This window comes from Hippoglossus hippoglossus, chromosome 8 (assembly GCF_009819705.1).
Source record: "Hippoglossus hippoglossus isolate fHipHip1 chromosome 8, fHipHip1.pri, whole genome shotgun sequence".
NCBI classification, from domain to species: domain Eukaryota; kingdom Metazoa; phylum Chordata; class Actinopteri; order Pleuronectiformes; family Pleuronectidae; genus Hippoglossus; species Hippoglossus hippoglossus.
In genome coordinates, this window is record NC_047158.1 from 3,027,098 (window position 1) to 3,054,577 (window position 27,480).

Sequence of the window (27,480 nt, forward strand, 5' to 3'; positions counted from 1 at the left end):
TGCAGTGATTTCAGGGTTTTATCAAGCTGTGCGGTCTAGTACAGTAATTGTGGTAACTGCAAGCACATGGGGTCCTGTCACCATGCACAGGTTATTAAATCACACCTGCAAATAAATCAGCATTAATACAAAAACTTTATTCTCACAATATCAAAATTGAACAGACCTACAGAGATTTGTAGATTCAAAGGAATTAAGAGAGAAAACAACAGTGAATATAGTGACTCTTGACTGGGAGTCATTACATGAATGGTATTTATTTGTGATGGTGCTGAGCAGCAGCACTGGGTATGTTAAATAGTGACTCACATGACAAATGACAGTTAAAAGAAACATCATAGCAAAAAAAAAAAACGGGTGGGGAGGGGCTTGGTCATTTTGAATTTAATCCTGGCAGCAACAATTATTCAAAAATCAAAAACAGAGGACATATGCATTGAAGGAATTACTTAACGATAAACTTGTAAAACTTCCTACATCTGCATATGTTAGCAAAAAAAAAATAAAAATCTAACTCCTTCCAAATACTTCTAAAACTAAATGACAATGTTCGTCATGAAAAAAATACTAAATATGTGCTTGGAGGGAGAGTGCTGTATCTACAGAGAGTGAGAGGACAGAAGTTGGAAATGGAAGGAGGCCGAGAAGAAAATGACCAGTTTATATCTGAAGAGAAGTGACAACAGTCATGGGCCCAGTATCACCCTCCCCATACACCTTTCACAGTGACTGTTCTGTCAGGTGTGGGCAGTATGGCAAAAATCCAGCTCTTCAAGCTGAAGCTGTTTGGAGCTCCAGAGGGTGTGGCAGGTTTTCTGTCGAACTGCTGCGAGTTCAGACTGACAGAACTGTCCAGCAGCAGGATGGAGCGCGGCGGGTGTGAAATGGTACCGGAGGTTTCAACACATCATGGCTGTCTGCTCGAGGACCTCACAGGAAATAGTCGGCTACTGGCTTCTTGGAGGGAATGCCCCTGGTCTCTTGCGGCGCTGCCTCAAATATGATGAACTCCCGCTGTAGATGCTCATCCAGCTCCAAGATTGCTGCCACGTTGCCACATCTAATTATCGAGAGGAGAGACCAAAAAGTGTTTAGGATATTGGCAGGTAATGGAAAAGACATTTAGAAGGAAAACCAACTGTTTCTCATAGCAGATCCTACAAAATCTGTCATGTAAATCTAGCTCTGTGTATATAAACTGCTAAATTATACTGTGTTCTAAATGGTTAAATATACAGTATGTATATGGACTGACTTGGCTTGTCACTCAGATTGTTGTTTTATGTTCATCGTTCAGTTCAGTTTAAGAGCCACAGTTCCCATAATGCTTTGGGAGATGTAAACAGGAAGTATAATTGGCATGGATTCAGTGAGTAAGCTGTGGTTTACAAAGTCAGGCCTGATATTTAAACTTACATTTACATTTTTGTGAACTAGCACCATTAAAAGTATGCCAAATTAACTATTAGCAGATGCTGTTTGCAATGTAGCCAAGGATGTACAAATGACTGGATTACTTTAATACTGAAGTCTAATCTCCATGAATTCAAAGGGGATTTAGGACCATGTAGCCAACTGTTAAACAGGCCCATGTAGCAGCCAAACTGAAATAGCCATTGCTGTTTTCAATTCAGCAACAGAGATTCTTTGCCTCATGTTGGTCCAGCTGCAACTTCACCTCAACTCTTACGCACCCTTAGGAGGCACAATCTACAGAACCACAAAAAATTAAATATATGTATTCTCCTTTTTTATGTAATATATGGTGTATTATGATAATGTATATTTGGACTAAGGTAAACACATGTTGATCAAATCTTTGTCATAATTTATGTGCACACACCACAAACAAATAAGGATCAGCACATTGGTTTCTATCTGACCGGTTGATTCAATACAACCTTTACCACTCAGGCATTTCTGAGGATAACTCCTGCTGTAAACAGACTGGCTGAGCGTTAGCTTGGACCATAGCAGGATATAAAGTCCAATCAAACAGGACAGAACAGTGTTGTACAAACAGGGTGACTGATTATAGCTAGAGCCTCACACTCGTATGAGACCACCCCTAACGAACACGCCGCTGAATCAATCAAATATGAGTGTCACTGTAAGTACCTGTAGCAGTAGTTGGGTGCTGACCACACAGTGAGCACTGTCTCGTTGAAGTGCCATTTGTAGCCCTCCATGACCAGCTGGTGTGCTCGACAGATCATGTGGATGTCGTTGGCGGCATTGAACTGGGCCACCACATCACTTCCAAACAAGTATCCAGCCCCTCTGGGACTCACCCCCCACCCTGTGGTGTCTAAGAGCAGGCAAAGAAAATTGTTCAGATAAAGATTGGCTTCCAACTTGGTATCATAATCAGGGAAAGACTTTTGTAAATTTAAAAATGATAGCTGTGCAACAAATCAGTGGTGGTGTAGGAGAAAGACAGTGATGGTACAATGTGTGTGACAGAAGAGAGAGAGAGAGAAAAAGAGATGCAGTCTGTATGCGACAGAAAGAAAGATATGTAAAGCTATCTCAGACTGTTTTCTCTCCTATACTCCTAATGCTGAATGTTCTGCCACACAGTCCATGTCTTGTGTTGTCATTTCAAAGCCCTGGTGTATATTGTTCATGTGTAGCCTACAATGTGCATGACGCACTATACAACACAACATGGCTTGTTACTGTGCTCTGCTGTGTTGTGTGATCAACACTAACAAGTGATTGCAAATATAAACAGGCCATATATAAAATTGACATAAAAAAAACGTTTTGAAATATCTCCCCAAAAATAGTTTTGTTTTCACAACTTTTCCAGGTTTGCATGACCACACAAACCCTGTGTATGTCAAACTACAAATCCACCCCTACACAGTTTGCAACTCATTTGTGTTAAAAATTGTAAATACATCGATTAACAATGCAGCATTTAAAAGTCTTAAATGACTCCAGTGTACCTTCAGGGTCTGACCACAGGAGGTCACACATGGGCCCATCATGGGGCACCTCCTGTTTTCTGTCAATGGTCCGGATCTGGTCCAGAGTCTGGATGGAGGGAGACAAGCCACCGTGCACACAGAAGATCTGAGGGACGGAGAGAGGAATTCAATCAAATGATGGAGTGGATATTGCAGCACTTCAGTGTATGAGAAGTTACTCAAACAGATATTAACACACTTAACACTTGAAAACTATGTTGGTCACTAAATTTAACTGGACAATGAATCTCACCTTGCCATCAATGATAGCAGAGAGGGACAGGTAGTCAAAGATCTCAGTGCAGTATCTCCAGACAGTGACTGAGCCGTACTTGCGGAGGCACTCATCGTAGAAGCCGTAGACCTGGGTGATTTGTCGGGACTCGTGGTTTCCCCGGATCAAGGTGATCCTATCTGGATAACGCACCTTAGAAACAGCAGATGCGAAAAGATGAGGATGGCTTGTGCATTTCCTAGAAGCATACCAAATGAAGACATGAAATGTAATAATAACTGAGGATTTATGAAATATTCTTAAGAATATAATATTTACAAGTAACAATAGAAATTAACCCAGATTTGTATTCCTCTCTTTCAATCTGTTATCTATAGGAATGGGTACTAGCACCAGGTATGAAATGAGCCATGTGGCGAAATTATGGAAGACAGTAGCATCAATGAGCTTGTCAGTACTGATAAATTAAGAATATATGTATTATAGCTACATAAAATGTTACCTTGCACATTTTATCTCAACATTTATGATAAAGAAAATTGTCTACTATGCTTTTTGCCATTCTCAATCAAGACAAAATCTCAGTCTATATGCGAGTATGTACACAAGGGGAGGGGCTGCTCACAGAAACGCTGCCCTAACTTACAAATTACAATGATGAAGAGAAATAAATTGTTCTAAAGTGGGGCAACACTTCATTTAGGTCAATGGTGAGAATACTTGTTGCCATTTAAATGCGAAGGTGGAAACACGAGGAACATTTAACATCTTTGTCATCTCCATCACATCCAGGCAGAGAGATGCACAGTCTTCCACAGCCCAGCTCAGTTCATTTGCAATTGGCCTAGGTGTGTAAACTATGAGTTAACTTAATGATACAAACATAATTGTTGTGGGTGTGTTCAATATTTCAATGTGAAATGTTCCAGGCATCAACTGAATGGTTCAGAAATGTAGTTTCACAAATGTAGTTTCAGATCGGTGTAGTGGCTGACTGTAGGCAAAGAAAGTTATGTCTTCAATTATTTACATTAATGAAAAGAATGAGAGGAAGGGCATTAGCAGCACAAGGTTGCTACTGTACTTACATTTAAATTAACATCTGTTTATGGTGGAGCTTTTATAATTCTTAGATAAAGCCAGATATGTACCTTAACAAGGCATCATATTTTATTTGTTTTATCCATTTTAAAATCGGTGACATATTCATGATGCCATTTGAATATATGAATGCAAATATTTTTTAATTTTCCTTCCCCTTTGCTTAGAAAATAAAAAACAAAAAGGACTGATAAGCAGTATTGTTAGAGTGGTGGAAGTATTGTAAAAATCGCAACAATAACCATCCATAGAATTACACTAATTACATTGATGCCAACACAGGAGGGAATGGTACATTTATGCAGTAGACTTGGATTTAATTTCCTGCATACCTTGAGCGCTAACAGAAGAAGGAAAGTCTCAACACTGTAGAAGCCTCTGTCCACAAAGTCACCCATGAAGAGATAATTTGTTTCTGGGACATCTCCACCAACCTGCAAAGTGGTAAGATTAACAACAATTAGTTAAACTGTGATTTTGGCATCCAGCATGACCAACCAATTTAAGATTATAACACGTGAAAATTAAAAAAGATTGAGTAAGAGCAAATAGAAACTTACTCTAAATAGCTCTTTCAAGTCATAGAACTGACCGTGAATATCCCCACATACCTATGAGCAAAATTAGGAGAATCACAGTTAACACATTATTTAACTTGAATAAAACTCTGAGTCAAGAAATTGTGAAAAGGTTTTACTTACTGTGACAGGAGAGTCTACTCTCTGGACATTGCTTTCTTCAACCAGAATCTCTCTGAAATACATAAACATACATATTAAATAACAATTGTTAGGGTTTTTGCTGATGCATTATTAAAACTAAGTAGCTGGACAAAAGGAAGTCAATATGATAATTATGTAACCAGAAGAGGCAGGTGTTATTTTCTATACACCACCAAGCTAAAGACTTCCGTTTTAATTTCTACTATCCTCCATTTGAAAGAATCTTTGTGAAAGTTGCAGTTTGACTGACACCGGACAATGTGTGTGTTCCAGGTATTACTCATAACAAGTCCCCATAACGTACGTCACAACATTTTTACGTGAAGACATGTTTCAAAGTTAGGTTTAGGGTTCGTCAAGTAGTAGCTGTGGTTTAGGTGAGAGCAAGCATCCAGGAGATCAATTGAAAGATAATGTGTTGTCCTTTGGAGACATGACTGTTTGTATTTTACACCAATCTCAAAATTTTTTTAGCCATTTGCTTGGTGCATGCATTATGTTGGCTAAAATAAAACGTATATAAGCAGCACGAATAAAGATTCACAAATTGAGCAAATATCACGTTTCAGTGTCTGTAATATTATCCACTTTGATTACCTGGCTTTGGCACACAGTGCTTTGACTTCGTTTTCCTTAATGAGCTCGCAGCGTCGGAGCTGCTCTATCTGTCGGTCCAGGTCACTGATGTCCCCCATTGTCACACACATAGGGAGAGCTGCTCACACACTGTGCTCACACTCCTCTTCACACACTCCCTGGAATAACAGGCTGTCTTCAGCAGGCAGTCGCAACAGTCTCCCTCCCCGGAAATGTGCAGGCTCTTCAGCTGTTGTACGCCAGGCTCTTGCTGTAAAGATGCTCAGAATAACCAACTAGAAAGGAAAGTACAGTTCGATAGTTTAGTTGACGTCTGTTGTTTGATATCGTATACCCGCGTTTGCTAAAATTAGTTCCGACAGGACGATTGGTTTCGTTTGTTTGAAACAACTTGGACACGCACACGGTATTGTTCGTATATTTACCCAGAAAACAGACTAACTGGCGCTGTTCGGTAAGGAATGTGGGGCCTATGGGCGTAGCTTAGCGGCGGGCTAACCATTAGCATGTTAGCTTATATCACCGCTAACGACGTCAGAGAACTACTGCTTCTTTGATAAGTTAGCCAACCATTTTGTCTGGGTAGTATGTCCCCGGGGTTAATGCTAAAATTCACCGAACGCCACAGAATAATAACACGTTCTTAACGTGCTAAATAAACCGAGTCGTGTATTTAGGTCAAATGGTGAAATGCTGTGTGTTAGCAGCTAACTAACTGGAACAGGCGGTGCAGCGCTACTCTGCTAATTTCTGAGCTAGCAAGCTAATGCTAACATGCTATATGAAAAACGGTTCTAACGTCACCACTAAGTCGACGAAAGCAACTTAAGAGTGATTACCGCTTGGTGAGAGGTGGCTGAACTGTGAAGAAGCGCACAGCAGCTTGTTTCATTCCGTGGGTTGTGTTTTGTCGCCGTCCACCGGCTCCTCTTGCCCCGGTCTCTGCCGGTTGTCTCGCTCCAGTCGTGCTCATGAACACCAGCGCCGTCACTGCGACTTCCGGTGTAGGGGACGCGCATTGCTCGGGAAACACGGGAAGTTCGAGATAAAAGATAAAAGTCAAACCACACGAAGGAAAGCGAAGAAGACGTATGTAATGACGAATAGTATGTGTTTTATCAATATTATACATTCTCTTTTTTTTTTCAATAAGGGAGATGGAGAAATACTTCCAAATACGCATATTTAGCTTTTTTTAATATAGTGTCTGGCACAAATTACTATTCAAAACAGAGCATTTATTTTGTTTTTATGCATTTGAAGGATTTCTTTATACATAAAAAACAAATCACTCTTAGTAGTTGTACAACCACACAAACATCAGTTTTACAAGAAAGATTGTGATAAAGAAATATTAATTTCAAGCAAAATACCATTCCCTAATTTCTGCCTCCTAATTTTGTGCAATCTGAAAAAGGAACAGTTTTGGAGTTTGAGTTGTAGGTTAAAAAAAAGTAATTTTTAGGTCAATGAATTGGTATTTTCCACAATTTCATGACCAAATCATGAGATGGTGAATAGATAAAGATAATTAGCACGGGTCACTGTAAATAACCATTTTTTTACAACAATCCTCAGTTTTATTTTAGAGCAGAAATTATTAGACTTACAATCGAAGATATTTAAATGGCAGGCAGATAATGTGTTGGACTTGAGTGACTCACTAACACCGACACTATCTAACTGTCTATGACTCATGGGCATCATGCCATCTAAATCAAAATGAGCAGAGGCAACAATGACGATAACATCAAAGTATACCATTCTGTTATAAAACCTTGTTTTAAAATGCACTCAAAAATATTTTCCATTTTTTATTTTTACAAGATCTATTTTAATGCTTTATGTGCACGCCCATAGAAAAAGCAATTACGCAACAGTAAACTTCAACATACTTTAATTATGTCAACATTGGTTCAAACCCGTACATCTTTGTAACATATCATCACGTTGTAACAAGTAACAATTCAGCAACAGCAGCATCATGTCAAATGTTGGTAAACACATCTGTGCAGGTTCTTAAATCATTCTGGCATTTTAAACTCATATTACTTTGGGAAAGCAGGAAAAAAATAGATTTTTGGGGTTTTTGGTGAAGAACTCGAGCAAAAACAAGTGCACTACAAAAGTGTCCTGGTGATGTTGACATAAAAACTGTTCCCCGTTTTGTATCTTTTGATAATACACACGGTCAGTGTCTTCATTTCAGTTTAAAATAAACATCTTTTTAAATCTCTGCGCATTGTATTCCAGATTGCTACAGTGCCACATGTTAAGCCACATGTTGATAAAACTTTAGGAGAAACAGTAAAAGGCATTTATGGTCACTTTAGTCATGACAGTGAAATAGTACCAGTTACACACAGGTAAACAAAGGTCAGTTACTTATGCAACAGCCTAATTCAGCCATGTTCTAAGAATACAAAGGTCATGTGTGTATGCAGATGTACTGCTTTTAACTTCTGAGTGGATTTCTGTTTTAGTTTTGTTGTTAATGAAGCAGTTTCAAGTTTTTAAGCTTTTAATTTGAGTAATTCTGTTACTATTGTCAAGCCAAAAATGATCCTGTTACATGGTTGAGCTCTTGGATTGTGTCCCAGAATTGAGGACACAGAGTCGAAATGTAATAAAACTGTATCATAAAGATTAAACATCTCACACCATCGGTATAAGATATGACATTTAAAATGACCAATTATCAACACACAGGTTTTGTCACCTAGCATGTTGACGATAAAAGTTTCGGTTTTATTTAGTGTAATGACAGCTTAGGTAGTGAGAGGTTACCACATGTATTATTTGAATACTTTATGATAAAATAATAATAGATAATATTAAGTACCATAATAAGTACCATCTCTGCACTCGGGTCAGTTGTTCTGCTCTAGCTCGGTGTTTGTTCACTTAAAATTGCATTTTTGCTGTCAGAGCTCCCTAAAACTAAAAGGCAAGACAACTTTACATCAGGCATAATTCTTTTGAAATTAAACATCTTACTATTTCCTGTGATTCAAAAGCATTTCTGTGTAATAAATGTAATAAAAGTATTCAGATTATGTCATGTTTTGTTTCTTTGAGAAGTGTGGTGTTCAAGCTGTATTTCTTTTTTCAGTGACAGTCATTTGTCACTGAAGTTTGTGCAAAACAAGCCGTCAACATTCTCAGCACTTTCATGTCAGCATAAGCAGCGTGTTCTTTCTCTGCAGGACACTGGCTGTCTGTGCGAACAGGCAAAACTCCAACACAATGAGCTAAGTAAGCAAATCACGAGTCACATGCTCTGATCACTGCTACTCAAAGGATGACCTAACCTAACCTTGCATCAGGCTGCGGTGAAGTTAAGGCAACTCCTCTCTCAGGTTTATGTCAACTCAGTAAAAAGAAAAGACATAAAAAAGGACATCTCCATCTGCTTTGTCTGCAGTTGTTGGTTTCCACAACAACGGTGCACTTGTTAAGCCAATAGCTAAATGTAACACACAAGCTAATGTAGTATGTAGTCTGTATGTAGACTGTAGAGTAAGACCAAAGTGACTTGATTGCCCCCTAGCGTCTGTCTGCATTATAGGTCATAAAGCTTGCCTCCTCCTGGTTAGTGAATGGGACATGGACCAAACTAAAAAGTCAAAGTGCACATTAAATACATATTTCTCAAAGATGGTTTGGCCCCATCCCCTGATTGCAACTGCGCAGATGTGCAAGAGGGCAGCGTTCATATGCAGGACATTCTGGCTTAATTTCAGGATAGTGAAAGGAATAGGAGATGTGTTGTTCATCTTTATATACAGTCTATGCAGCCTGTTTATCTTAGTTTGTCACAAATCGAACTGAGGCAAATTCTTATAACCTCAGTTTCAGTCCGATACAAACCATCTCTCTTTACAGTGATACCTACAGACAGTGAATCACAGTAGCAGCAGAGGGAGGATGGATGCTGACTCATGTCAGTTTTATTCATCATCCCTAAACTTCACTCAGGAATATTATTTATTTTACTGACAGATTTGTTTCCACTGACAGACGATTTAATTAGCAGTGACTTCTGCTGTAGTAAACTTTACTGCTGTTTCTAGAAACAGTAGTTAGTTATGTTTTTTGTTTAAAGGGGACATATCATGAAAATTCCACTTTGTTAGTGCTTCTACACGTTAATTTGGGTATCTGGCATGTCTACCAACCCAAACACTCTGGAAAAAAACCACTCGCACGTTTTGTTATGGTTCCTCTAAGTCAGAAACGTCATGCTTGAGTGACTCGAATGAGCTTCCTGTGTACTGTGTCGTTACAATACACTGGAAGTCTCCCTACATGGCCTTGGCCCACCCCCCACCTCATCCCCCCCGCCCCCCCACACTCATTACGCCATTCCCAAGCGCGCAGCCGCCTGGCTGTTCACACGAGACGTGCATTTCTCCGCGCTGGTCAGCCCCATAGACTGTATATATAAGGTCAGCCCGCGATTCTGCTTTCTCCGCTTGTTGTTGTACCCGTTGAATGTCGGGGTTCGGGGGTAAATGATGGTCTTCATAGCCCCCCCCCCCCCCCCCCCCACCCCTCTCTTTCGCTCTCTGTCTGTCTGCTTGTGTGCTTGTAGTGGATGGGCAGAGGGGGACATTTAATTATGTGATTGGGAAAATTAAAACTCCAGGACAACAGAAGGGGAATACAAAGTATGGGATGCATATTTGATAATTTATATCATATAAAATATGTAATTTATATCGTTTAAAATCATGGGGGGAGAGGGGGGAGGGGGGAGCTGGCTCATTAGCATTTAAAGGAACAGGCACTCAAAACAGGTCACTCTGTGGAGGGCTGTTTTATACAGGGTAAAAAGGAGCTGTTTTATATGATCCTTGTGGTATTTTGACCAAAGTATGTTACAGACATTTCATTAAGACCCCAAGGAACCATATCAACTTGTGGTAAAATGGGCATGCTATGTCCCCTTTAAATCAATCAATTACCCTGTTCTGGATCTTTTTTTCTTTTTTCTTTTTTTAAAAAATAACCTCAAACACACTAAGACCAAGAATCATTATATAATTGTATCATATTCCTCTGAATAAAAACAAAACAACAACTTATAACTTAAAAACTCCCCTCACCACCACCAGACCCTGGAACCCAGACTGCACCTAAACCTGAGTTTGTGGAGTCAGAATTATGCAGGAGTGAAGTCTCTCTTTTCATTTCAGATTTTAATAAAAAATCCCTTAACTGGAATCCACCCACATCTTGCTTATTCATCCTGTTTGTCAGTGTGTGGGCTGGGTCACATGGAACAGAAGTATCTGTGGACAGGGAAAGCAGCAAGTCCAGCCAGAGCTATACCCAGACTGTCTCCTACGCTGGCAGCAGCCATGGCAAACTCCCTGTGTCTGTCTTCACTCTGTGGGAGAATAGACAGACGTCAGCATGGACACATACTGGATATTTACTGCAGACTGAGAAACAACACAGCTACAACTTAGTAGTTTAAAATAAGCAAAAAAAAGTAAAATATGGACAACATTTTACACAATTTAAGGCAGAATGAACTGTGAGATACTGTAATTAAAGTGTGTAGGATTTAGTTCTAGTTCTAGATGAACCAGTCCAGCTGCTTGTTATAACACAACAAAAAAAGCAAACCAGGTGACCGAAAGTTGACCTGACCTCTTTGCTGATGAAGTAGAAGGTGTTGACATACGCAGCTCCACCCAGCAGACCCTCATAGAGGACAATGGCAAACACCAGCCAGGCACTGGGCAAGAATAGGTAACGTACGGCAAATACAAGCAACACCGCATTCACCACCTGTGGAGGTCAGAGAGGAGGGCAGATGGAAAAAACAGAGCAGGGAAATCAGCACTTTCACACAAGACAGAAAGCCACAGCACTAGAAAACAGATGGGTCAGCATACACAACTCCAAGCACGTGACTATTTCAAGCATATTTGTGCTGCTGAACCTATTTCTGTTTCAGGTGAGGAATCAACATTCTGATTTAAAGCTTGTAAACGTTTGACAGGACACAATACTGATTATTCTGATAACTCTTCTGGCTCTTGAGGATAGAGGTGTGCAAACCAGCAAAGAGACTTGCAATAATTCAGATAATCATAACCAATTCAGCAGAAATAGTTAAGGTGATAACAATAATATAATAGAAGGTGTAAATATAGATTAGATATTGAATATCTTTATATATCTTGTAACTGCCTTCTCCACCAGACCACAAGATAACATTCCTAGGGTGCCTTTGAATTCATTTTGCTGAAGAAGGTCCTCAGCTGAGTGAAATGACCCTGAACCAGCCACCATGATGAGCGCTGTTCAAACTCTTTAACTAATAAGGAAAGGAGCTTCAATGTTTCTTAACTTATCTCATTTAGCAGAGGAAACACTAGACCATCCTTTTCGAAAGAAAAGAGGAAAATGCCATCCAAGAATTCATTGTAAAATGTACCAAAAACAATTCTCTATGTATATTCCTCAAGTCTTGTTTTTTATTGTTACTTCCTCTGAGAATCTAACTAATGGTTAAATTTATCTTCTGCATAAATCATCTTTTCTCAATACGTGTCATTCTGTTTGGACAGGAACCTTTACTTTATTTCTTACTTTACTGTACACTCTGTGTGTACCTTATGATAAAAAAATATAATTTGCTTTAGAGGGAAAAAAAGGTGGATTCAGATTTTCTTCACACCACTGTTCTCTTTTTCCTAACTCCAGGACATCTTTCAGTAACCTTAGTGGTTAGTAAATGAGATTATTTTGACTTTTCGTCTGCAGGCATAGACTGTATATAAAGATGAAAGACATGACTGCACCTCAAGAGTGAAGCCAGAGAGTCGCAATCGCCCCCTGGTGGCTGGCAGTATAGGTCTTAAATCCTGCCTCCCCCACAATAATAGATGGGAAATAGACCAAATTAAAAAGTCAAAGTAGACATCAAAGACATTTTTCTGAAAGATAGCTTCCGTTATTTAATGTAGTTCTTGTCACACTGATGTATGTTCATTTTTCCATTAAGTTTAGGTTTAATTAGTTAATAAGATGCTACAAAAACATGGTGAAAGGTCACGATTGACAGCGGAGAAGGACTCCTGATTGGTCAAGCCAAGGATGTGTATGGACAGGACCTCAATGCTGTGGCTCCAGCCCTGATTGCTACTGTTCTGACTCTGACTCCAAACGCACAAGATGCAGGCAGGGATATTTTAGCTTCATTTCCAAGAAGTGGGAGGAAGTGGAGAAGCATCGTCCATCTTTATGCAGAGTCTGTGCACCTTGAGTGACCAACTCACAGAGCCACCTTACTGCAACCTCCAGTTGAGGATGCATTACTCAGTGCACCCCCCTCTCACTGAGGAAGACATCTTCCAGGTGATATTATAGGTTAAAAAAAAACTCAATTCTCCTCATCTCACCTGTAGCAAAGACAGAGCCCACAGTTTTCTGATCTTCACACAGCACAGGGAGGATCGAGACACCAGCACACCAACCTGGTACAATGTCTGGTACCTGAGTACAAACAAAAATCATAACCAAACTAAGGTCTACATCCTTACACAGTTTAAATAAAGACACCGAAAGAATACAACTTAACTGACCAGCGATACTGCTCTGCATGGGACAGGAAAAAGTTGGGGAAATACAGGAGTTCCATCTGGAGAAGGAAACATGCATTTTTCAATTCAATATTATAATCTCCAATACCTGCAATGTGTTCTTTTTCAATGTGTAAATGGGCTAAAAATACACGAAAATGACATCTCATATCTGCAATCTATCCAAACCATGAGGAGATTTCAACAACCTGAAGTAAGATAAATGCAGCAGAGAACTTACCAAGCCCTGGTTGATGAAGTACTCAGCAAAGTAGACCAGTCCCAACGGAAACACAAACTTCAACAAGCCCTGTTCACAGGAATCAAGAGGAATAAATCATGTCACCACTTAAACAATTGAATACTCAAGTCTGTGACGTACATTGAAGGGTTACACTAACTTTGATGATGTGCAGTTTCTCTGTGAAGGTGAGAGGCCCAGTGCTCACGTCCTCTGTTACTTTGAGAGGGAAGACAACATGTTCTGTGTAATTATTCAACAGCAGAACTTTAAAATTAAACTTTATTCACAGAAACTTTGTGGACAACAAACCCGCAGCCTCCTGTGAATAATAAATCACAAATAGGTGAAGTATCTTAAGATGATTTCAGATATGCACTGAACGCCGCATAATCTCCTGAAATTATCCAGCATCACTGTATGTTCGAACGCAAATGTGAGAGTGAGAGCCTCCGGACCTCCTGCAGAGTTTCTTCTGGCCCAAAAACACAGCAGGAGATACCCGGAGGACTCACTGCGAGCAAGTGGGCGGGTTGATAAATGCAAGAATAAAAAACAAACAGAAAGGAATACAAATATCAAAAGTGGAGCCATACATGTTGAAGACGAAGATGTCAAGAGAAATTGTTGGGAAAATGTCTGAGCGGAGAATCTCCTGCTGCATTGATCATGTATGAAAGGCAAACTCTGGAGAAAGTCCGGAACAATTGTGTGGGCCTTGTCTAGAGTTCATGTCTGTACCTATAATCACACTGTAGGTTCACCCAATTTCACGAAACCAAACTGTGTTGATGGTCTGCTCACATCACGTCACATACATATACAAGGACGAATTGATTGAAACCAGCATTGTGTCACTGTACAGAGGAAAAGGCAGGCTGGGGTTAGCCTAGCTTAGCATAATGAAGAATATGCACTTGTAGATGTAAATAACTTAATTTACACATGTTTTGAACATGTATCGTCATACGTGCCAAGTAAAACTTGTGTTCTGCATATCTTGATGTAGGCTACAATGTGTAATATACACTAAACTCTATATTTCATTGTAATCAGTAAGATACAAGTACAGAAGAAACCAGCAGAGCCAGCAGGCCTCAGGATATGTCCTACATCCTACCTCTCATGTGTATGTAAAATCTATTCGTCTAGAATAATGTTAACAGTACCTCGCTTATTTACGGAAGCCTGAATAGTGTGTTTCAGATGTAGTGTATCGTCAGTTATGACTGTGTTGTCTGTTGTGTCTTTGTTGTATTTCTATACTGTAGGTCCCACACCTGCTTAAAGTGGAGGGGGAGAATCTATTAAGGACAAAAAAATGACTTGATTATAAATGGATAAATAAATGCAGAAATAAACAAAATTAACTGAACTGCATTGAAAAGGCTATTTCTGGATACCTACATTTATTTATTTCCACATTCGTGTATTAATTGATCTATGTCCACATTTATTAATTAAGTTAGTAAATTAGATAGTTAGTTACTTCCACTTTTATTTATGTAAAAATAAATGAATTAATCAATGTAGAAATAAGTCAATGTAGGGATACAGAAAGAGCCTTTTTCCTCACAATCTCTATTTATTTAAAAATGTGTGTATTTAAATATTAATTCCTGCATTTATTTATTTATTTACTCATTCACACTTATCGTTTTTGTCCTTCATAAGAATCTGTGTGTGCAGGAAAACAAGTTGGATCCATATTAAATCTGAAACATTGAATCTGAGCTAACAATGGGCTTTACTGATGTGTATCCAGTCATATAAACTCCCTGCAAGTCCACTGCAAGCTGGCTGAGAGTAAAAGCATGCTATTATTAATATTATATAATAAGCATTAAAGGAAATTAATTTAAAAAGAAACACTCATCCTAATCTTACATTCCAAATGAGATTGAAGATATTAGTCGAAGATTGAACACGTGTAAAAGTGGCATATGGAGGATCCAGTGGTGCAGTGGAGGTTGGTGGTGGCTGTGATATCAGAGAGTCTAAAGGCTAGTATGTGTAATTTAATGTTGATTGAAATTAAAAGCACTGGGCCTCAGCAGATGTAAACTGTTGTTAGAGACGTGGTGATTACTTTGTGCTGCTGTGAACTGTATTGCATTACAGAGTTTTAAATGGGCAGCACAAAATAGTAGAAACAACTGATGTTATAAATGCAATACAGTAACACAACAGTAACACCAACTGGAACCTCCACAATGACCAGAAAGTTGATCCAACACCTCTCTTAAGTATAGACTCTATTTAAACATTGATATGACTGCTCATAAAGCCAAAGTAAAGCCAAAGCGTCTCTATCCCCACCTGGTGGCTGAATGCAGAATAGGTTATAAATCCCACCTCCTCCATGTTTACAGATGAGATAAAAAAAATGTCAATTAATTGTGTTCTCAAAGATGGTTTCTGTCATTTTAGGTAGTTCTTACTTCACTGATGTTTGTTCAAGTTTGGTTAAGCTTTTAATTAGTTATTTGATGATATAAAAAATGGGTGAACCGTCATGACAGGTGAGACTAGCCCCTGATTGGTCGAGTCCGTCTATCTGCAGGATCTAATTGCTACTGGCTCCAAATGAGCAAGATGGTGACGTTTGTATGTTTTTGCTTCATATCTGGACAGTTGTAGGAAATGGAAATACTTCATACTTAATTTTTTTTAGTATGAAATAAAATCCTCCTAGCACACAAAACAAAACATCATTTAAATCTCTGCATTTAAATGAAAAAAATGACACATTCTCTATAATGAACTGAATTGTACATTTGCAACCAAAATGAAACACTTAGTTGTGCTTCTTTATAATTTGTAATGTGAGATCTTACCACATGAACCTGGGGTTGATTTGTCCTCCTCCTCTTCCTCTGCACCATCCATCAGCCCCCGGCTCTCCTCTGAGCCCACGGCTGCATACTCTGTCCTTCTGGATTTCCACTGAGGTAATGAAGGTGGAGGAACCAGTAGGGAGAAGTAGCTGACGGTGTGTAATGAAACAAAGCCAAGGAGCAGGGCAGCATGTTGGTATAAGCAAAGAAATAAGAAACTGAAGTGATTTCACTAATAATACGAGTACAGGACAGAACAGATGAAAAAAGGCATGTGAAGGGCACATCTGTGGACTGACACAAAAGTTAAATTCATTACCTCTTGCAGTAAGCTTACATTTTCACCCCTGTATGTTTGTTTGTTGGTTGGATTGTTTGTTTGTGTTAGCACGATTACGTAAAATCTACTGGATGGATTTCCATGAATCTTGGTGTAAGGATGGGACAAAGGCCAAGACCAAAATGATTGAACAGGGAATAATTCATGGATCTTAACGCTGACATGTTAAGGTAAGACAATGGCGATATATTTATACCTAGAAATATCAGCACTACCATTGTGGTCAATAGTTTTCAAGTTTCTTTTAAGTATTGGCAGTATACGTTTTTCACAGACTTCTTCACCAGTTGACTATCAAAACTACTTGTCGACATTGTGCATCGTTGTAGACGAGTCACTCATCTGTGCGTTTAGTAATAAAGCAGCAGCAGTGGAATCTACAGCAGATATGCAGCAGGGGGCGATGTTGTTAATAACAAGAATTTTACAAGTCATAGTTGTCATGAGGCAGTGTTTCCAAATGCTTTCAAACATTAGCTAAAATTTTATCGCATTGTGGATGGCAGAATTTTTCCTGGAAGGTTTGTGCATTTAACTTGTATTCAACAGTCCGTGGAAGGTGAGGCAATGGGAATAAATGACATTGAGATGCAAAGTCAACGAATACAGAACTTCTTTATCTTGGGTTTCCATTCTTACCTGATCAGCATCGCAAATGGGACCACCAGCATAATTTGAACTGTGACCTGAGGTGACAGGCCAACCTGGGTAAGGACTGAGTAGAGGAGGGCTCCAGCAACACCAGCACCACCTGTACCTGAGCCCCAACCTCCCAGCACATCCCTGAGACAAGCACAAAGCCAATGATCACAATCCAAACTAAAGATGGTCATCGGACACATCGTTCTAGATTTAAAAACGAATAATTACAAAAATACCGAGATGAGAAGCACACAGCAGCTACTTCACATCATTGCCAGCAAGTTTCCACTTAAATACATGACAGGGACATATTGTAGTAAAATTATCTTTCAGGGACATAAGAGTTTACTTCTAATATAATAAATCAAGATTACTTTGTTGTCAAATGATATTTCAGTTGTGAGGGGGGGATTAGTTTGAAACCTCCTCCAATGGGGGTACCTTCCAAGAAGCTTTAACAACAGGGATTTCATAGTAAAGTGCCAAAACTATTTAATGGCAAAATCCTGGAGTCAAGAATGTCAGATGTTCCAGAAAAAGATTTTCCCAGAACTTGAAACTCCAAAGGCTCCTAGATGCTGTCAAAACGCAGCAATTTAATCCAAATAGAAAGACTTGTTAAGGGAGCCCCGGCTGACAGACTATGGAAACACGTTACTGTCAGGGGAAGAAATAAACGGGTGAAAAGTTAGGAATAATTAGAACATTGGATAACTGCTAAATAATTTGAGAAATTTGAAAATTGATTAAACCTTTATGGCAATAAACATATATTTCACTATAATTTCATGTAATTTAATGGAATGACTTTCTTTTTTCTTTCTGGCAGAAACAGACTTCCATACGACAGCATTCCAACGCTAGAACGATACTTGATGGCCAGCTAAAATGCAGAGCATCTGCCATGTGTAGTAATGTGGGAAAAACTGATTTAAATGCTAATTGTCCTTTAACTCCATGTATATGTTCTCAATTTTAAAATGGTTTTTATCATGTAATGTCCCACTGTTCAACCTCTTTTCTATTCACAGACTGATAAACCTTTCACTTAAAGCTCCAGGTTTGATGGGAAATGAAAAAAAGAATGAAAGGTTTACCTGTTGAAGAAGACAGTGAGAGAGAGGAAGGACAGTTCTCCCAGTCCAGCGCTGATACTGGCAAAGATCACTCCTGCAAACACAGAGACAAAAACATACATAACACACTCAGAAACACAATCTGAGGGAGTGAATAGAGGCATCAAGTACAGAAAAGTCATCTTCTCACGGGCACATTCAGTGTATTTGATAAACTTTACCGTGAAATGAAACCTGAATCATCACGCCCTCAGTTTGTCTGTTTATTAGAAACACCATGCTAAAGGATTCACTGTTCAGTTTCTGTGTTAAAGAGGTGCTGTTTCAAATGTATGATCATTTGAGAAGATGCGATTGAATGTGCTGTTGAGCTGTATGTAGAGAAATGTGTCAGTTCTTGTCACTGTAACCTTTGACCTTTGACCACTGAAATCTAATCAGTTAATATTTGAGTCCAAGTGACATCTGGTCCTTCTCTTTAGGTCTTTTCATACATTTCTGATGAGCAAAAAAGATCAACCAAAAACAGAAGAGAACACAAATGCTTGAATCACTTTACTGATCAGGTGATGAAGCGTGGTGATAAACATTTGTAGCAGTGGGTCTTGATAAGACTGAAATGGTGCCACATTTCTCTGGAAGAACCGCAGCTGCAGCTGCTATTGAGATAAGGTGACAGGAACTGAAACTGGGGCTAAAGATTTGAAGCTGCAGCGTGTTCATCATCTGAATTCCTGATGATAACAGCTATAACTGAGTATTATCTTTGTAAAGAAAAAGGTGGCTTTACCAAGGATGCTGATCCAGACAGCTGATGATAAGGACACAAGGAGGAAACTCGCCGCTGCCATGGCGGCACAGAACAACACTCGGATACTAAAAATTAAAATCAGAAATTACACAAGAAATGTAGAAAAGAGTACAATGTTTAGGTAATACAAAGATGTTAAATGACCATGTTTTTATCTGTGCAGCGGTATTTCTTCATTGTCCCAGTAGTTACAGACTGAGTCGTATGCAATAACATAAAGTAGCAAATCTGACAGTCAATACGAAAGCTGAATAGAGAATAAGAATAATAAATAACAGCCAGCATTGACAAATAAAGGTAAAGTGATATGCCTTTATCATTACTGTTAAGTCCCAATCCAACACTTAGTGCACATTTTTTTAATCAGGAAAAGAGAAGGACTATGGCCACAGAACAACTGCACAACTCAAACATCTGGGCCACCAGCGCTGAGTAAGTGTTGAGTTTACTGCTGGCAGCATAACTATTCCAGAATGAAAACAATGAAAAAACATTTCGTTTTGTTTTTTGCCATCTCGAGAGTCATGAAGCTACTGTGGTTATAAAAAATGGAATGACTGCCTGGCTGAATACAGCAACACATGAAGTAACAGAGAATAATTTGAATCAACACTTAAAAGGTTAGCAGTGCTAAGACATTCATTATTATCATTTAAATTATCAGCATTTATCACAATCATTATTTAGCTTAAGAGAAAGAAAATACTAAAAAGCTCAACATTGTGGTTCCGGAATTAAAATACCATCATTTTCTCAATAGAGCTTTTTAATAATCAGCCATAGTAATGAAATCGTCCAAGTTAGACTTGCCACAAGCTACAAGATTGTGGAACAATTTCATGTGCTCCTGTAGAAGCCACAAGTCCAAATGATCAACTGTGCTTTAAGAAAAACATGTATTATTCACGATGACAAGAAGAACTACACTACCCAAAATCCTCAGGTGTAATAGCATCATCTCTGATTGGTGGAACTCACTGTTACCATGGAAATGTTGCAAAAATCAAGTTGGCTAGAATCGTATGGTTCAGGGTTACATTACGTTTACAACAGAGTAACCATGATTTCTCTTTCTACCATGCTATGTTAGTATGTTGTCTTTGGCAGGTCGGCTGGTTCCTGGCTTAAAACGATTAAAAAGATTTTCTGAAATGTCAGAAGAGAAAATAAAACGGAAGTTTACTTCTGGAACCAGAGTCGTTCTAAAAACGGGCGGTCACTGTTACACTCTATTAAAAAAACCTGCAGCTGTGAGAAATTGCTTTACCAAATTCACCAATGATTATAACTTCAATCAAATGTTAGTCAACTGTCATCAAAGACTTTGGTTAGAAGTAAGAATCATGGTCTTACCCATACGGCAGATTGTGGATGACAAAAGGAACAGAAAGCTTGATGACGAGCGTTGGGAGGATGTCAGCCAACAGCACCGCCTGAGAAGTGAAGCATTAGAATGTCATCATGAGCTCAATATATATATATATATATATATATATAGTATATAGTGACTGCTTCTTGGTTTGTGTAAATGTAAGCACAAAAAAGTACCAGAAAATCCCATTTCACCCCATAACACTGAGATTCTGATGTAATGAAAGGTGTTTCATTTTTTGTATTTATAGATTTACAGCCACATTAGTTGCATTAATACGTGTTTACTCATTGTATGGTTTTACTTGAAAATAACAAATTTAAACAGAGTGACCATTGCTAAATGAAGGCGGAGGAAACCCTGCACATCATCTCTATTGTGTCTTTTATCAGCATGCAGACTGACTTGCCGGTTTCAGATATTCCAGAGACACTTTGCACAATAGGATCTGGACTTTCTCTGGAGTTTGCTTTTCACACATGAAGAATGCAGCAGGAGATTACCTGCTCAGGTATATTCACGACAACACAGAAATCTCCTGAGTGTTTAGGTGAGGGGTGATGCAGCAGGCAGAGGTAGGACGAAACGTATTAATTCAGCTGCAGAGATCACGTTTTTTCGACATCCTCGTCTTCTACGCCCATGGCATCACACTTTCAATCTGAGATGTCTTTATTCTTCTTGTTATATTTCAGGTTTGTGTCTGTGGCGTGTCAGAAAGGTCATCAACACACCCACTCGCTCTCGGTGAGTCCTGAGGAGGATCTCCTGCTGTATTCTCACATGGGCTCATTCCGACATGCTCCAGAGTTTTTACTGGGAGGCTGGCAGGAGAAACTCTGGAGCAAGCCCCCAGCCTCTCATTCGTGTATTTACGTTCACACATACAACCCCTCTAGATGATGTCAGGAGATTATCAGGAGTTCAGTACATGTCTGAAAGCAGCTTCTGCTGAATACTGAATACCCTCAGTATTCAGTGGTGTGTTGTGAATCTCCACTTACCGCAGTAGAGACAGGATTGCAGTCATAACGGCTACTGTTGCTACTGTTCCCAACTTGGAAATCCACGGCCAATGTGGCTTCTGTCTAGAATTAGACAAAAAAGAGGTGAGAAGTGAATTATTTGCTTGATGTGTTAACAGACTTTATAGTTTCAAACCCTTAGCAATAACAATCAGCATAACTACAAAACAATGTAAATACAAATTTGCCTTCTTACAGATGCTGTGGTGTTGTGAGACTCTTGTTTCTTGAGGATGTCGTGTGCAGCGCTCAGCATTATCACATAAGCAAAGTTGTTGCACAATCCAAGCAGCCTGAAGAGGTCATCAGAAGGGAAAGAAAATGGAGGGAGGGCACATTCAGACGGATCAATCACCACAAACTAAACAACAGACTGAGGAAACAGCAACAGAATTGCAGATGTAAAATCACACTTTTTAAAAGCTGGTATAATACTTCTAATACTAGGGATGCACCGATATGGAAATTCTTGGCCGATACCGATATTTAAAACAACAATCTAGCCGATACCGATATTTGTTTATTACTTGAATAATATGAAAAACAGAAAAAGTGACAAGTGTAACTTTAGATGCCATGTTGAAATCCTTGGTGGTATTACCCCCTCTTGAAATGTCCGCTGAACATGTCTTGCAAATTGCTAAACAAACAGGTTAAACATGTATAAGGACTCCTTATACATGTTTAACCTGTTTGTTTTTGCTTTGCTTTTCAAATTAAGATGACATATTATTATTTTTTATAATATAATGTTATAACAGATACTTTAAGAAGTTTGGTTTAAAAAAACTGAAAGGTAGGAAGGGTGTGAGAACAGGTGACATAGTATTAGATAGTGGTGCACCGATGTATCGGCCGTATATCGGTAGCGGCCGATATTCGCCTCGTTTACTGCCATCAGCGTATCGGTAATAAACTTGACTTTCACCGATAACATTGGCCGATGTTCATTGGTATGTTTTCTGCAGCCTGCCAATCTGGCATCCAGATTATGGTACACTGACGCCGGGTTTACACCGGGCGCTGAAGCGCCGTGCCGCGCAGCGCAGCGCCAAGGAAAGCCAGGCGCCTCCCATCCACCCCCCTGTTAAACCTTTGTGCGGTTCACATGGGCTGCGATGCGCCGCGCCGCGCCAGCGCCCTTCACCGATGGTTTCGGCGTGCGAGCGTATCGCGCCAGGAAACAGACTGAAAAATGATTTTAAACGATATAAATTACATATTTTATATGATATAAATGATCAAATATGCATCCCATACTTTGTATTCCCCTTCTGTTGTCCTGGAGTTTTAATTTTCCCAATTTTCCCAATCACATAATTAAATGTCCCCCTCTGCCCATCCACTACAGCCACACAAGCAGTCATATAGATAAAAAGAGAGGGGGGGCTAAAGGCTTGCTTGGAGAATACGTCATTTACCCCCGACACCCGACATTGAACGGGTTACATACAACAACAAGCGGAGAATCGCGGGCTGACCGGCGCGGAGAAATGCGGGTCCGGTGTGCACATGCGCAACAGGTACTACATACAAACAGCAGAGACAATGTCGGCAGCGTCGGCTGTGTGGGATTTCTTCACTGTCTCAGAGAAAGATCGCCGTTTAGCAATTTGCAAGACATGTTCAGCCGACATTTCAAGAGGGGGTAATACCACCAAGGATTTCAACACCACAAATCTGAAGGCTCATTTGAAAAGCAGACACATTGATGAATACAATGATTTCCTGAAAGCTGATAAGAAGCGGCAAGATGCACTGGCTATAATAAACAAATATCGGTATCGGCTATCGGCTAGATTGTTGTTTTAAGTATCGGTATCGGCCAAGAATTTCCATATCGGTGCATCCCTAATAAGGACACAATGTCAACTTCTGTTACTGGACAGTGTTTGACGCCAGATTTAACTGACTGGAATTTGATGCCCAACCTAAAGGACAGTAATAATTAAACTTAACTTGCATGTAGCACTAATTCACAGACAATGAATTATCACTGGGCAAATGTTGATGTAACCTGCTGGTATTTGGATTGCAGCAGTTAGTTTATTTGTCAGAGACTAAATAATTCCCCTTTTCTTCATTTTTAAGGAAGTTGCAAGGAAACACTCATTTAAATACTAACATATCAAGTAGACGTTTCAGGGCCTTGTATTAGTCTGACACTATGAGGACACGTCACCATCATTTCACTCAACATTCTGCACAGTGGCATATGTCACAACACAAAGCTTAAAGTTGGGTTAGTCTCAGTACTTCTCCAGGAAACTAAACTTTCCGTGTCAATCGCTGAATACTCACCAAAACCCAGACCAGTTGCGCCATTGTGTGCAACGACCTGTGAATAGAAGATAAAACAAGATCTTTGGAGACTCCCGTTTCAGCAGCGTTTGTCATGAGACGGCGACACAGAGATGAACTCACCATCACGGTCCGGCCGCTCAGCAGGGTCTGCGTTCACGCTGCCTGGCGGCTCCATGATAACAAACGAGTCCAGGCTAACAACCCAGCTAACAGCTGCATCAAACACACAGTGACACAGTTAGCTGGAGGCTAACCGAGCAACTCGAGGAGACGCTTCCGCAAACACAGACATCGAACTGTCTGCTGGGTTTCACTTGGGTTTGTTATTGAGGTCACATGACGCACGGTGTCTCGTAAAAATAAATACCCGCAGAAACAGTGACCGCCATCGAAGGTTCCAGTTCCGTGAAGCTGTGGATCACTGCACTACTGAAAACTAACTACTGAGGTACTACTACTATTAACTACTATTAACTACTATTTACTACTATAAACTAGTAAAACATGATGCACAGAGTAACTAGACCTTTTATTATCAAAAACCTCCCATCAATCTTATTCATTATAAAATAAAATGACTGAAAACTCATTAAGTTGTATTGTGTTTTAAGTTCTAATTCACTGGGTTGTGCAGTTTTCCTGAGCACATGCTAACAGGTCACTACTTAAAATTTACAACCACAATAATGGTGTCATATCAACAAAGGTGACTGAGAACAGGTTGCATTGTGGACAGATTGTTAATGTATTGATCTTGTGAACTAGATGGAAAAACAAGCCCTGTTTATGTCCCATTTTATTTACAGTTGCTGAACCCAGATTCATGTTAGAATACTAGTGTGTACAGTAGTAAATGTGTGTTGAGCTTTTCACAGATGCAGATAAACTAATGCATGTGTTTATGTTGACAGGAGGCTTGGGTCTAATAGGTGGCTCCATCAGTGGTTTGGGTTGTCTGACTGTATGGTTGGTGCACACAACCTGTCAAAGGAGGCTGTCTGTAATTTGGGTAGAGTTACTGTCTCCCTGACTATCAAGCTGTGGGCAGTGGCTGTGTCAGTGACATTGTCCTGGTCAAGCTGAGGAAGAAGTAGACATTCTCAGTGCGTCTACCCCGTGTTGACGAATTGTCTGAGTGTTGGATTGCTCACTGGGTTTACACAAATTGTAAATACAAAATGGCCCATAAACTATTTTCTCTATATTTGTATAGATTAATACGCTTCTCTCATCCCTTTCGTACTTTTAGGAAGAGGCCTTTACACAGCAGACACTGTAATATGTCATGGTAGGAAAAGCAAAGGCGTAACTGAAAACATAAACGATGACTCTGCTCAAGTGTCCCAGTGAGACATGAGGGTGACAGTCAGCCAGTACAAACAACCAGGACCCTGAAACTGGAGCAGCTAAATGGAACTCAGCCAACATTCATTCAATATTTATACCTGTGTTTTCCTGCTGGGACATGTCAGCTGGCAAAATGAAGCTACAGGTGATTTAAAAAACAAAATGTATGTGTTGATATGTTTATATGAAAGGATTCCTTCATTGCGTTCTGGAGAAATCGCATTCACAAGGCAAAAATGTGCTTTGTGACAGTTTTGTCAGTGTAGTCATCGATGTCTGCTATGAAGTATTTGTCTGTGGTTCAGCTACTTCTGTTATACTGAAGGACAGATTTACCTTAAACAGCTCCCCCACACTTGACCCACAGGCTGCCAGGCTCCTTTCAGGCATCTCACGTCACATATTAGCATATTGGTCAACAACGAATCGTCAAAAAGCTGAAAACGTCAACGCGTCTGCAGGTGTTCTGTATTGAACGAGATTCTTCACTATGCAAACACAGTGGAGGAACCAGGGGGTCCACAGGGTTTAACCTCGTCTGCTCTAATGGTCAGCATCACTATTGCTGGTGTAATTCTTCACTTAACAGTAGACAAAGTAAGTAGCAAGCTGATAAACACAAGGTAACGATCCATTTGGAGTTGGTAGATACCAAAAACAGAGCTAAAAGAAGAGTAAATCTTAGACTTAAGGTGGGTCCACTTGAAAAGGAAAATGGTTTAGGATTTTTGGACCCCACTGTGTATTCTTCATCATCATCAGACTCTAAACTAACGCTGCCCTGTGTCTTCTGGATGTGTATATAAGTAACTGCTAACAAGTTAAAGATGTCAACATAAATAGGGATAACACTAAACCAGTTTACCTCACTGCACACAACGTAGTGTATGTTACTGTATTCTTTGATGGGCAGAAATGGGAACAATTTTTGGGATAGTCAGTGTGTTGAAAAAAAAACTGAATGCCTGATGGGATTTCATGCTGACACAGATGTGCGTTGCTGGAGCAATTTTTTATTTGTCCAATAACCTCCACAAGGAGGTAACATTTTCATTGCCGTTTGTCTCTGTCAGCAGGATTATGCAAAAACTACAGAACACATTTTCTTGAAACTTGGAAGGATTTCATTAACTGTTAAGAGTGGATTTGATTTGAAAAAACGAATATCGGCTCGAACCAACAACTTCATATTCTTAAACAGTTTTTTATGTCTGACATTCCCCCAAAGCTGTGTCAGATGATCCGAGAACCATTTCATCAACACAACCTGTGATGTTGCAAACGTGTTGGATTGATTCTGACTGCATGTAAATAAAAAATTACTCTATTTTTTCTAACCATTAAACCTAAAGGTTTTATCACCCAATGTTGATCCTGGTTCTCTTTACTCTCCAACAGCAAGACCCATGCTACTTAAGACCTCATTTCCTTTAACCTTTCATCCTGTATTTATTAAAAAATCACGTGGTGAAACTGTTTTTTTTATTACCAATTTACTTTCTCAAAGATCATCTTCCGTTAGAAACTTCAGAGGTTTACGTTTACTTGTGGTTGAAGAACTAGTCTCTTCCGGTTTCAAGCTACAATCTGGACCCACTGGTCTATGTTGTTCAGTTAAACCAGGCTAATATAAAGCTAACCAGCTCAAATGTTGCAGTTAAGTTTCATCAGGCAACAGCAACTCTCAAGTAGATTCATGATTTGTTGGATGGATCTTCAAAAGTGAGATTTAAGGTTGACATTGTAAACTAAGGAATAACTTTTCTCCTGACAGATCTTGCTGACAGCTAGATGAAAAGACAGGTACCACCAGAAATATGAAGCCTAGCTAGCAAGATTGAAACCTTATGAAGGCGATGTTAAATTAAAAGCATCGAAAAATGATTCACTTCCCCCCCCACACGTTTTTAAGAACATCGTACAGAAGATTTGGGGAATGAGTCTTACATATCTGACTAATTCAGCTATAGTCTTGGGTTAAAGGGAGAGTTTCACAATTGGGGAAATACTTTGTCGAGAGTAAGACGATTGGACTGATGCCACTTTTATACATATTTTTTTCCTATGTACATATTGTCCGTACCAACTCAAGGTCAGCACCAGTCTTTTCATCAAGAAAAAAGTACAGATAAAAAGAAAACCATTTGCCAAAAATATTACAGTGTTCATAGCAGATCCAGGACTGTGCAGTCACTGAGCTCGTCTTGCACAGCACCAGATGGTGTTCTCATAAGTTGAAGTTCTTATCTGAATAGGCAGT

At 39.5% G+C, this 27,480-nt stretch overlaps 2 protein-coding genes across 4 annotated transcripts; both read right to left on the reverse strand.

Annotated features, from left to right (window-relative positions):
- Positions 1–116: 116 nt before the first annotated feature.
- Positions 117–5,761, reverse strand: LOC117766907 (serine/threonine-protein phosphatase 4 catalytic subunit B). Its single transcript, XM_034594350.1, has 8 exons — positions 5,628–5,761; positions 5,010–5,061; positions 4,869–4,919; positions 4,641–4,742; positions 3,226–3,399; positions 2,952–3,078; positions 2,119–2,308; positions 117–1,060 (listed from the first exon to the last, which is right to left on the reverse strand). The coding sequence occupies exons 1-8, from the start codon at positions 5,735–5,737 to the stop codon at positions 931–933; spliced, it is 936 nt and encodes a 311-aa protein (XP_034450241.1). The 5' UTR covers positions 5,738–5,761; the 3' UTR covers positions 117–930.
- A 4,871-nt stretch (positions 5,762–10,632) lies between these two features.
- Positions 10,633–24,205, reverse strand: cln3 (CLN3 lysosomal/endosomal transmembrane protein, battenin). Of its 3 annotated transcripts, none has more exons than XM_034594325.1 (15): positions 23,994–24,205; positions 23,871–23,907; positions 21,766–21,862; positions 21,549–21,632; positions 20,526–20,605; positions 19,152–19,237; positions 18,383–18,455; positions 17,283–17,426; positions 16,304–16,452; positions 13,627–13,685; positions 13,467–13,535; positions 13,229–13,284; positions 13,046–13,139; positions 11,286–11,426; positions 10,633–11,019 (listed from the first exon to the last, which is right to left on the reverse strand). In XM_034594325.1, exons 1-15 carry the CDS (start codon positions 24,046–24,048, stop codon positions 10,903–10,905), a joined length of 1,341 nt encoding a protein of 446 aa, XP_034450216.1. In that variant the 5' UTR covers positions 24,049–24,205; the 3' UTR covers positions 10,633–10,902. The 3 variants fall into 3 exon arrangements, with proteins under 3 accessions (XP_034450216.1, XP_034450218.1, XP_034450215.1); XM_034594327.1 differs by having other exon boundaries at positions 16,313–16,452; positions 23,871–23,908; positions 23,989–24,204; XM_034594324.1 differs by having other exon boundaries at positions 23,871–23,908; positions 23,989–24,204.
- Positions 24,206–27,480: the final 3,275 nt, after the last annotated feature.